Source organism: Poecilia latipinna, unplaced genomic scaffold (assembly GCF_001443285.1).
Source record: "Poecilia latipinna isolate Pla-1442-1.1 unplaced genomic scaffold, P_latipinna-1.0 Scaffold1036, whole genome shotgun sequence".
NCBI lineage: Eukaryota > Metazoa > Chordata > Actinopteri > Cyprinodontiformes > Poeciliidae > Poecilia > Poecilia latipinna.
In genome coordinates this window covers 176,609-188,496 of record NW_015113652.1, presented here as the reverse complement: position 1 = coordinate 188,496, position 11,888 = coordinate 176,609, and the positions used below count along the sequence as shown (strand labels likewise).

General features: G+C 37.3%; 1 protein-coding gene across 2 annotated transcripts in view; it reads left to right on the top strand.

Annotated features, from left to right (window-relative positions):
- urb2 (URB2 ribosome biogenesis homolog) overlaps window positions 1-11,888 on the top strand; it is a 38,624-nt gene that overhangs the window by 23,118 nt on the left and 3,618 nt on the right. For both annotated transcript variants that reach the window (XM_015051232.1, XM_015051231.1), the window contains exons 7-11: window positions 596-756; window positions 1,435-1,545; window positions 3,604-3,846; window positions 8,076-8,172; window positions 10,487-10,620. In XM_015051232.1, coding sequence (XP_014906718.1) covers window positions 596-756; window positions 1,435-1,545; window positions 3,604-3,846; window positions 8,076-8,172; window positions 10,487-10,620 — 746 coding nt within the window. The remainder of the gene's footprint in view (window positions 1-595; window positions 757-1,434; window positions 1,546-3,603; window positions 3,847-8,075; window positions 8,173-10,486; window positions 10,621-11,888) is intronic.

The following is an 11,888-nucleotide window of genomic DNA, read 5'->3' as shown; positions in this document are numbered from 1 at the left end:
AAAAATAAGGCGACCCACATACATTTTCTGAAGGATAATCCAAAGTTCAGGTGTTTAAGATGGCTAATCAACCACCGCTAGTGTTCAGGCGATCACTTCCTGATGATCGCAAAATGGAAATTCAGAAACATAAATCTGCAACGGACAAAATGTTCTGTTTGGTGTTTGTACGTCCGTTTTTGTGGGGTAAATGTTCTTAAGAGATCAGGATAATATGGGAAACAGAAAATTATTACAAAATGTAAGGCAGACCCATCCAGGAGCAGAACCTGTGCTTCCTAAACTGGGTCTAATGTGCCAAACAAAGCCCTAAAACTGCTAATTTGATTAACATTTTCAACCAAATTGAATATACCCAAGTACATAAATATAATCTTAATTCAATCTAGGGGACTGGTTCTGTTTTTTAACAAGTTCAAGAGATTTTTCACAACTCGGAAGCCAGTTTTATCCTTGTATTTTATTTCAAGTGGAACCTACAGATAATCAGGCCCAACTGCTATTCAATCAGTTTCAAGGTTAATAGTTTATTCCACTCAAATGTCTAGAAGGTTATAAAAAAGTAGAAAATAATTGACTTTTTACTTGTTTTCAGCTCCGTGGCTGTCGTCTACTGATGCTGGTAAGCTGCAGCCAGAAGTGCAGGACCTGTTGCGCCACCTGGTGGAGAAAAACACCACCAGTCAGTTCAACATGCTGCTGCTGATGATCAGAGAAGGCCTGGATGTTGCCAAGCTGAGGGCAGGAAACTGGAGGGTGAGACTGAGCAGACGGACAGATACGACACATTCGTGGTTTAAATTAGTCTGTCATTATTGCACAACAGAACAGCTTCTTAAATGTAATCAACGTGAATATCTCAACTACTCTGCTTGACTTATCAGTACAGTGTGTAGCTGATCTGTTGACTATGTTTTGGATTAAGCGATTGATAATTAGACAGCAAAATTTTATATGAGATTTTATTAGCAGCACTTGAGCCAGGTGAAGCTAAAACTTTCCCACTTGAGAAGTTTTGGATAAAATGTACAAAGTAGTTGGGGTTTTTTTTTATCTTAAATTCAAAATATATGTGTATTTTTGTACATTTTCAACTTAATTACTGCTCTGAATGTGCTGTTATTTCAGTAATTGGCCTTTTTTTGAGTTAGTGTACTCCAGTTAACAATTGATTACTAAATTAGTTGACGATTATTTCAATAAATTGGTCACGGTTTCAGGCATAATCTATTATTTCAGAATTTACATTTACTTTGAAATCTTTACAATAATAATGTTTCAGATTTTTCAACCTGGAGATCTCTGTTGGAGCGTTTGTTTTTATGTATTTGGATGCAAAAGCATATTTTGAGTAGAAGATGCCATGCACTAAAATTTTCCTCAAATATTCAAAAACTCAAGTTCTTCCCTGTGTTTTTTTCTTCTGTTTTGCAGGAGGTGCTGTCAGCAGTGATCACCGTTGAGCTGCTGTCCAGCTGTCAGCTGCCAGAGACCTGCTCCAAAGCGCTGTGGCTCTTTGCTCCGCAGATCATTTCTGCAATGGTGGTAGGAAAAAAAACACATAAAGTCTGAAGGAATAATTCATTAGCCATGTGAGAAAACCACAGCATCCAAAACCAAACCTGAAGGTTGTGACCAAAGACAAAGAAGATGGGAATTTACACATTTAAATGTGTTAATTAAATGTTAAACGTTGGTGCACAAAAAGCCAGAAAAGCAAACTTTATACAAAGTCTTTTAAATGAAACTGTCTCTGTTGTCACATTAGACAGTAAGGCTGTAACAGTAACCTGAAATCACGGTTCAGTAGATATTCAGGTTGCAAAGTAACAGATTGGCCTGATTTTAGAGGAGAAGAAGAGGAAGCAAAAGTGAAAATATAAATCATCCAAAAACGACACAAAACTATCAACCTGTTCTGAAATAACAGGTGTCCTTAGAGATGCTGTTCCTATGAAGTTAGACATTCAAAATGAGAATATTTATGAGATTTTTTTAATATGTATTTTTATTTCTTCTGTGCCTTCTATACATCTAGACTATGTTGAAAATTGGTTAATTTGCAGTTGGTTTCCAATAGACGACATTATAATAATTAAACGTTTTTCATAGATGGGTGAGTAACTAGAGACTAGAAGAAGTGAAACTGCACCAGGAAGAGATGTTACGCATGAGGATGGATTTCATACATGAGCTGTTTTAAAGTCCTTTACCTGAAGTCAAACGTGTTTAGTTTCCTCAGAACGTGATTTGAGTCTTTTTGTTGATCTGGTTCTGAGAAAAGAAAAAGAGAGACTCTTCTCCAGGTCTTTGCTGAGGTATTTAAAGGACTGGACCTGATCCAGTGGCTGGCCAACATGACAACAAACATGTAAACATGACCAGGTCATGTTGACTAAACACTCTGCAGTGTGGATGATGTTAATGAGATATTAAGACTGAAAGTTAGCTAATATCCCTATAGATGCTGTTGCTAAGAAGTTAGACATTCAAAATAAGAAAATATATATATATATATATATATATATATATATATATATATCTTTGCAATAGGGTTTTATTTTATAAATGTGAAGTTTGTCTTTGAATCTACATTGTTTAGTTAAGTTGTTTCTCCAGATATTTATTGGTGCTTTAAGCTCTGTTGCTGCTCTTGGCAGTTGGTGGTTACCGTAGCAACCGGTAACTGAGGCTCCTCCCCCTTTTTCTGTTGCTGTTTGTAACTGTGGGGCAGAAGCTGTTGGACTGATGTTAACCACCATTTCCTCTTATTGTTGTCTCGCTGTTTTTACTATTTTCCTCCAGGTTATTCCACTAGAACATCAATAAATATGAGTAAATTTAGAAAATTTTATTAAACGTAGCTATTGTGTGCAGGTTTGTGAAGTAAATCACACTTCTTCAAGTGAATGGCATCCTGAAGAGACCTATTTCAAATGGTAGATTGGTAGATTAAAATGGTGGCCATCTTTTCTTCTGTGTCTGTGGTTGGGACAGTTTCAATAATAAATACTGTCCTTCTAACAGGAACTAGAAGGAAGTTATTCAAACTTCTTTCTCACTCAGGAATATGCAGTCATGAGTTCAGAAATCTGGTGTAAAATCAGTAAAATGAGGCTTTTTTAAGCACTTTTTTAAGGTGAAGTCTGAAAAAAAGATTAAAAATCTTGCTGACCTAGTTCTTTTTTTTTGGTTTAGACAGAAGTAAAACCACGCAGAAAAGCTTTGTATGACACCACGGAAATAACTGGCAGGACTCTCAGATCAGCAGTTTTACTGTCTGTGTACTGGAAACGCAGAAACAGTTTTAAATGACACAGCAGCTTAATGACCTAAACGTTTTTGTGTGTGTGTGTGTGTGTGTGTGTGTGTGTGTGTGTGTGTGTGTGTGTGTGTGTGTGTACTCCTTGACCTTTTCTACTGAAATACAGACACAGATCACTTAGAGATGGCATTTAAGTGTCTTTATTAATGTTTTTTTTGGTGCTGTTGGATCGTGTAATCCTTCTAATCTGTGTAAATAAAGTAAATAGGAAGCCTGAACTGCTGAATATTTTTCTTTTATTTATTTATTTACAGTTCTCGTCTCGTTGTGTGTTGCAGTTCTTGGTGAGATCGGCCAGCCAGGACCTCTCTCTGACCCGTCCTTTCACCGTTCCCACGGTGACGGCGCTGACGTCACTGTTGTGCCAAGGCGAGGGACGCATTGCCAACCCCCAACATGTGACGGTGGTTCTTGGAGCGCTGCAGTCGCTGCCTCTCGACCACCTGAACCCAAACGTTTACCACGCTGCGTTCCTGGCCATCCACGAAGCGCTGTTCGCCATCATCAAATGTCATCCCCAGGTAGACGGACACAAAACTCTGTGTGTTTATTGACTTTAAAGAATAAAACTAGTTATCTGATAGATCTAGACAATATGGCTTAATAGTAAAATCTTTTTCTTACCAGATCTGGTTCTTGATTTTAATTTTGACTGATTTATTTTTGTTTTGCTTTTATTAGTGGCTTTTATTTCATTCATCCCTTCTGTTCTACGACTGAATATGAGGGTCAGGCTATGAGAATTTTTGTTAAATTACAAGAATACAGTTGTCATAAAAGCAGAAAAATTACAAGAAAATTTTATTTTAATGAGAAAACAGCTTAGTTATCTGGATCTGACGTTACCACCTCAGTTCATGTGGTTCTTTCTTTGAAATAAACAGTTGTTTGCGCTATTAAATTCACATTTTGCACATTTGTATACTTCATTTTGAGTCTCAACTGCTTCTAAAAAAGAAGAAAAAAAAAACCATCCAGTCAGTTTTTTGGTGTCTGGAAAATGAACCATTTAAAAAAAAAACCTCTAGAATGTAGAAATCAGCAGGCGGTGCCCGTTACCTAGCAACCACAGTAGAGCCCAGGCCATCGCCTAGCAACCTGAACATCAGTACAAAGCAGGGCTGGTCTGTTGACTATTTTTTAATTAACCAACTAATAATTGGATGCGTAATAGATTTTTTGTGCAGAATTAAATCAGGTGAAGCCAAATCTGTCACTTGAGGAACTCTGAGTAAAACATATTTACAGACAAAGAAGGTTATTTTATCTTAAATACAATTTTAGAGTAATTACTCCTCTCATTGTGTTGTTCTTTCAGCAAATGGCTTTTTTTGAATCTGTATTCTCAAGTTAACAATCATTACTAAATCGGTTGTTTGAATAATCGATTAATCACAATTAATCACTTCAGCCCTACACCGCATGCTATGCTCAGGAACTTGTGGTAATTTCCGCGTTTGAAAGTAATCACAAATCAAGTCAGGGCCGCTTCATTCCTAAGTAAACATTGTGCTGTTAAACTGAACCCGCTGCACTATGAGCACGATCTGAAACAATTAGTAACCCGTTTATTTTTGATGTAGAGAGAATTTCAGATGAAGAAATGCTGCAGGTAGAACAGACCTGTGTGAGTAACTTTGTGTGACGAAGATAAACAAGACGACACACAAAGCTCACATCTAAAATTAGTTTCCATAGCGCTGGACTTTCCTCCAAACATTAATGAAGGTGTTGCCAGGAAACAAGGCTGAGCATCTTCCTCTTACAGCAGGGCATAAAGGTTGGAGGAAATAAAACATGTATTGTTCAAATTTAGTTGCTACTTGTGGTTCTTACACTTTCTAAGCACTAATCAGTTTCTGCATCTAGATTTTTAAAGTTTATATATGTTTAAAGCTTTGGTCGTGATTGTGGTGGAGTTTAACTCTGATGCTATAAGAAACGTTTAATCTTTAGGAATAAAAAAGGTCAAATTGATGGCCGTAATTTATTCTCTCAATTCAAATTGAAAAAATAATAATAAACTTAAAGGTTCAAGCAGACCAAACTTTTCTTGTTTTAGGTTAGTTAGAATTACCAAAATTATTTAGATTTGCTAAATCCCAGAAAACTTAACAAGAACATTTTTTAGAGATTTTTTTTAGTGAATTTCTTTGTATATTATGTTTAAGCATTTAATTTAATTTAATTTAAACAAGAAGGTAAGTTACCTTAACAGGATTTGTTTGGATTGTTGCAATATAATAAATATTTATTATTCCTAATGGTCTTTCTATTTTAAATAAAATCTGGCTTATATTTTACGCTTTAAACGTTATTGACGTTTTGGGATTTTTAGTTAAATCAGTGTTTTCTTTGACTCAGGTCAACAGGGTGTGTTTATGAGAGACTTTTCAAAACATAAAATGTTATATTTTAACTTTAAGTATAGAATGTGGAAAACTTTCAAAAGACGTTATTAGTGATAACCAGAGGCGCACCGATTGCAGTTTTTAGGCCAATCGCCGATTATTGATCTTCAGAAAGCCTGACCTGCCGATTCCAATTTGTTTTTGTCTGAAATGTTGATAAATATAGCAAGAAAGTCGCTGAGACTGTTGTTAACGCCAAACATGCAGACATGGCCTGGTGGGTCGGTCAAACCTCTCAGTGTAGAGCAGAAGAGGACAGAGGAGGATTTTGGCTGGCCGATAAATCGGTGCATCCCTAATAATAACAGTAGTAAGTTATATTGTAAGCAGTGAATTAAAACTCTGTTTTTAATTAATTAATATTGCTTTCTTGTGCGGTGCTGGAAAAATACCTTGAAAATGCTTGAAGTTTACAAACCCTGAGGCATTATCCTCTCCTTAGAGACAGAACCTGGTCAGAGTCACAAATCTCTCTTTTTTAGACATTAATCGTTAGCATAAGCTTAAAAGTGTCTGTGTTTGTGTTCTTGATGTTACGACTCCGTCTATACATATTGCTGCATTCTGCATAAGAAACCAGTCGTTTGCTCTCGTGTGTTGGAAGTGAGTTTAGGTGCTTTGAATCTATAATATGAGGAAAATGTGCTACGTGTTGCCGCTGAGCCCTCAGGACACTCCACTCAGGAATTTCACTTCCAACCAGAGGATATTGCAGCTCACTACAGTTGTACTTCACCAGCATGGAAACCTTGTGATGTTCACATTTTCAGCTCCTCTACAAGTTTGCATTTTGCCCCGAAGGCTCAGTTAAAAAGAACATTTTCCCCTTAAACTGAAACATTTAGATTTTAACCACACACAATAGATTTTGTTGTCTTTGTGCTGATAGGTTATCTTTTTTTTAACTCTAGAAATAGTTTTTCAACAACAAGAACTGAACAGAATTGAAACTATGCAGCTGCTATGAATTAAATGGGCCAGGAACCAGTTAAGTGTTGTCAGATGTTTGCGAAGAGAAAATACACCAGAAAAGGAGAGGAGAAGAAAAGAAAGCAGAATGTTTTTTAAAGAGCAAGAGATGTGGAAATGAGGAAGGAAGCTGGAGATGAAGGGTTAAAGTGCTTGATTGGATCAGGACACAGAACAGGGTCTGGTCCAAAATGCAAAGTATGGGTGTGTTGTAGAGAGAGGAGACTTTAGTGGGTTGGCATGAAGCATGTTTAAGTCAATGGAAACCAGTGCTGAGCTCCAACCTGGGCCGGTGACTTCATCCCGGCCTCGTTTATATTCTTCCTGTTGCTCTTTACCTCCATCTGTCACAGAAGGAACGAGCTTACAGCTCGGTTTGGGCCGGGAAGACACTCTCACTTCATAACGTTAAGGAAAAATACCTGTCGAAGTATTTCGTCGTCTATTTTTTTGTGTTTAGTCCTGGTTTACAAGCTAATAAGGATTTGTTGACATGAATATTTTTCCATCACTTCTACAAAATCCTGCAAATATTATCAATATCTGTTTAGCTCTTTGTTAAACTGTGATAGTCTTTAACTAAAGAGGAGAAAAGCATTACCACTAACAAAGACTTGTCATGATAACGCATTGTACTGGACGATAAATTGTTCCTGAGGTTATTGCAATAAACAGTAATATTCCCACAGTGTATTATAAGCCTGGCGGGCCTCCAGGCTTTACTTGTGTCCCCTCCAGGCTTAACATTGTTTATTTATTTTAGTGTTTTTTTAAACATTGCCTTTTTTAAGACTTTATTGTTGGTGTTTAGGTATTAATCCTCCAGTCTTCCAATAATGCATAATTATCAAGTGATATTTTCAAATTTCCTGTTAACTTGAAACATTTTTTAACTCAAAAACACAACGGGTCGCTGGATGAATGTCCCAAGCATTGGGCTTAGTAAGTTTTCAGGGGGAACCCTGTTGTTGTTTTGAGACCATTTTCAAGTAATGTAAAGTTAACAGCATAATAACACATTCTAACATTCTCAAAGATCAATAAACTTTAAATTTTAATGGACATTCAACAGTGAACTGAGAGACATTTTAAATAAAAAAAACAGAAACGACAAATAAAAGTGAACTCTGAAGTTTGTGTAAACAAAATGATCCTTCAAAAAAAGGTGATAATTGAGACCGAAGCACCAGACTGACGACTTTTGTCATCCAGTTTTTGGTTTGAAATACTGGATGCTGCAAAAAGAGAAACGACAAATCATGCAAATTGGAATTATTGAGCTTGTTTTAAGTCATGATGTGATTAATTGATTTATTGGGACAGGCCTAGATGCAGTAAATGATTGCAGTATGAAACTTGTGTGTCTTCAGGTGATTTCCAGGGCTGGTCCATCCTTCCTGAATGTCTTCTATCGGCTGGTGTCGTCGATCATGCAGGAAGGTCGGCAGAGAGGAGACGCCAATGCAGGTACCTGAACCCGATGTTACTCACACATCGCCTTTCAAACGCAGGGGACATTAAAGGCAACCTATTGCGCTTTATTGAACAGGTTAGGATAGGTCTATAGCTTAAACAAAACATGTTCATTACATTTTTTACACAAAAGCATTCTTAGATAATGAGATTTTAGTCTGATCAGTTCTTCCCATTTTGAGCTGTTTTAGGACCTCTTGTCACTCTAAATCCAAACAAGCTGCTGCGGGGATCATGACCCCCAACTCAACATTTACACTCCTGGGAAAATGGCTGCAAACACATGCGTAGCACACAACCGTACTTTTTTGAAAAGCATAAATGGAGCCTTCTGCACAACCAACAACAAAGCAGCAAGTGGTTTCTGAATGTTAAGTCAACAACAAAACACTTGTTTTCTCCAGCAGCCATTGTACATTAAACATGCTGGAGCTCTGCTTTGGTTGCTAGGTAGCAGTGGAGTCCCCATCGATTGTGACTTAACATTCAGGAGGTTTTTGGAATGGCTTGTTTTCCAGACACCAAAAATCATTAATTTGCTGCCAAGAAACATCTGGGTGTTTTGTTTTGTTTTAGAGTGCTTAGGCTATTTTGTGAAACAATAAAAACCCAAATGGAAGTATAAAAATCTGTAAAATGTGAATTTTATTTTAGGTGTTCAGATGCAGTTAGTCAGGGACAGACCGAGATCTTCTACATATCGTAATAATGTTCAAAAATAAAAGTTCTTCAACTCACCCTGAGAAACTTTCCGCCTGTATCTCCAGGCTTTCTTTTTTGTGACCTAGTTTTAAGGCATTTATACATTATTATTTTTAAACACTGTCCTTTGGTAAGCTAGCTGCAGTGTAGCACTTTGAGCTAACGTCAGGCAAATAAATGGTTGTTTACATGCAGTACCTCACGAACCACTGGGGGCGCCCGCGGACCACCAGTGGTCTGACCGACAAGCCAGGCAAGAAGAAGAAGAATCAGAGAAATAACTTAAAGGCCACACTTTTCAGATCATCCATCCATGCATTTTCTGGTCCTATTTTATCAATTAAAGTTCATAAATTAATTTATGTGTACCTCTGTAACAGATTACAGTGAAATGATGTGATGTTATTCCTGCACAGCGTAATGTTCAGCTGCTGCTTGAACATGATTTATCCAAACACTAATTCAGGCATTTTCACTTGAGAGTTTGATGAAAAGCTGTTAGCTGCTGAGGTAAATCATGTCGTCAAGGCTTCAAGGTGAAATTGTTTCTTTTGATTTGAAAAAAGCGAGCTGCCAGTGAATTACTCACACAGTCCTGGTCTGGCCTGTGGTTTTCTGTTCATGCACTTACCGCTGAGCTGCTGCCTCTTTATTTTAAGAGAAATCTCTCGTTAGTCGCAGACGTACCGTTTTTTTGTATGCACAAGTCGGAATGAAACATTGAGAAAGTGTCTTCTAATCTTTTATTTTTGAAGATTTCATGATTTAACCAGCTGTGTTTGAGTCTTTCACTGTGATTTTAAACATTAAAGGACCTACTTTACAAGATTGGTGCAATTCAGGTGCTTGAAATCCTTGAAAATGCTTGGATTTCAGTCAAGTGTTTTCAAGGTTTGAAAAGTGTTTGATTTCTGCATATTCAAAATGCTCAGTTTTATAATACACTGCTTTCAAACTCTTCATTAAAAACCTAAATCTGGAAAACATTTACATTTAATAATAAAACTTAATTTTTTTTCTCACTGCCTGAAATTAAACCAGATTTAATGTTTTTTGTTTTAACTTAGTTTGAATTATCAAAATTATTTCTATTTATTAAATGCCAGAAAACATGGTGAGAACATTTTTTAAGAGATTTTTATTGTAATTTTGTTTTGTATGTGATCAAGATCTGTGTGATTGAAATAAATGTTGGCTAATATTTTATATTTTGTATTATGCTATTGAAATTAGGTGATTTTGTTAAATTAGTGTTTCACTGATCAGTCAGGTCTTTAGGGTGTGAGAAACGCATTTCAAAACATAAAAAATTTTATATTTCAGTTTATCTTCTCCCTGCTGTAGAATATGCTCACAAAACATTATTAATGACTATTAAATGACATCATATAATAGTTTTCTGACCATTTGTATTATTTTTATAAAGTTTGGTGCTGGAGAAGTTTTAAAACTTACCTTGAAAATGCTTGAATTTTGCTGTGGGAAAAGTGGCTTTGACTTTAGGAAGAGGAATCCTCTGAAACCTGATTTCTCAGTTGCTTTAGCTAAAAATACAAGTTTCATGTCACTCAGCCCAGTTAGAAAATGAACGTTTGTTTTTCTGCAGGCGCGGACGGTGACGTGTATCTGCAGTGCTCCAGGCTGACAGAGAGGATGTTCTCTCACATTGCTGCCACACCTGAAAGCTTCACTGCATTGCCAGCTTTCATGGTGGCTCAGTATGTCACAGAGCTGCAGAAGGTATTCACTCAACACAGAACAACATCTTCTCTGTCTCTAAACAGGATTTACTTGATATTTATCTCTATTTTGATAATGTAGTAACAGTTCAGTAGCTACACGCATACATCTGGTGATCTCTGAACAGGTCAGGATACGTCTGACGTCTAGAACAAATCACAAAATCATTCTTAGATAATGAGATTTTGTTCTGCCTATTTTGAGCTCCTTTCAGAATGAGATGTTTTAACTCTAACCTGTAGCAAAACAGCAAATTCTTGAAACTTCTGTCAACATCTTCAACATCTGAGTCATAGAATAGAAGAGAAAATTAAATATCTTTTGAAACCAAGGAAGCTGCTGCTGGCCACGTCCCCCACCTCAACGTTTACACTCGGACGTGAAAGTAGCTGCAAAACGGATGTGCAATTGTACAACGTTACATCTTTGAAAAGCAGAAGTGGAGCCTCCTGCACAACCAACCAGAATGCGATTTCTGATTGTTAAGTCAACAACAAAACACTTGTCTTCTCCAGCAGCCATTGTACAGCGACTACAGCGGTAAAACTAACTGACCAAACGTGCTGGAGCTCCATTTGGATTACTAGGTAACAGTAGAGTGCCCCTCGATCTTTGAAAAGCAGAAGTGGGGCCTCCTGCGCAATAAACAAGAATGTAGTAAGAGGTTTCTGAATGGCAAAACCCTTGTCTTTTCCAGCAGCCGTTGTATTGCACATTCAGCGGTAAATAACCAAACGTGCCGGAGCTGCTTTGGTTGCTAGGTGACGGGCGGAACTACACTGGGGTTGCTAGGTAACAGACTGGGCTTCGATGGAATTACTTAGTGAACGACAGTGCCTGCTAATTTGTGACGTTACGTTCAATTTTCTTATATGGGTCCTTTTTCAGACACAAAAGAACATGAACCTACTGACAAATAATAGCTGTGTGTTTAAGTGTTTTCAGAAGCAACTGAGACCCAAATGGAAGCACAAAAACGTGCAAAATGTGAATTTTGCATAATAGATCCCCTTTAATAATACAGTACCAAGCCAGCGCTGAGTTATCCGTTATGAGTTTTAGCAGACGTTGGAGTCTGGACAGCAGGATCTCAGCTGATGTGTTCCCTCTGAGCTGAATAACTGAGACGCTGACGCTCTGAGGAAGAGGGGAAATATTCTCAGTAGCCAAAATTGTAGATGTTGACACAAGCCACTGAGTGGGCCCAGGATTACTGCTACATTGTGAGCAGGAGCGAAGCTTGAGGCTGGATGTTCCCTCAGTCCGGT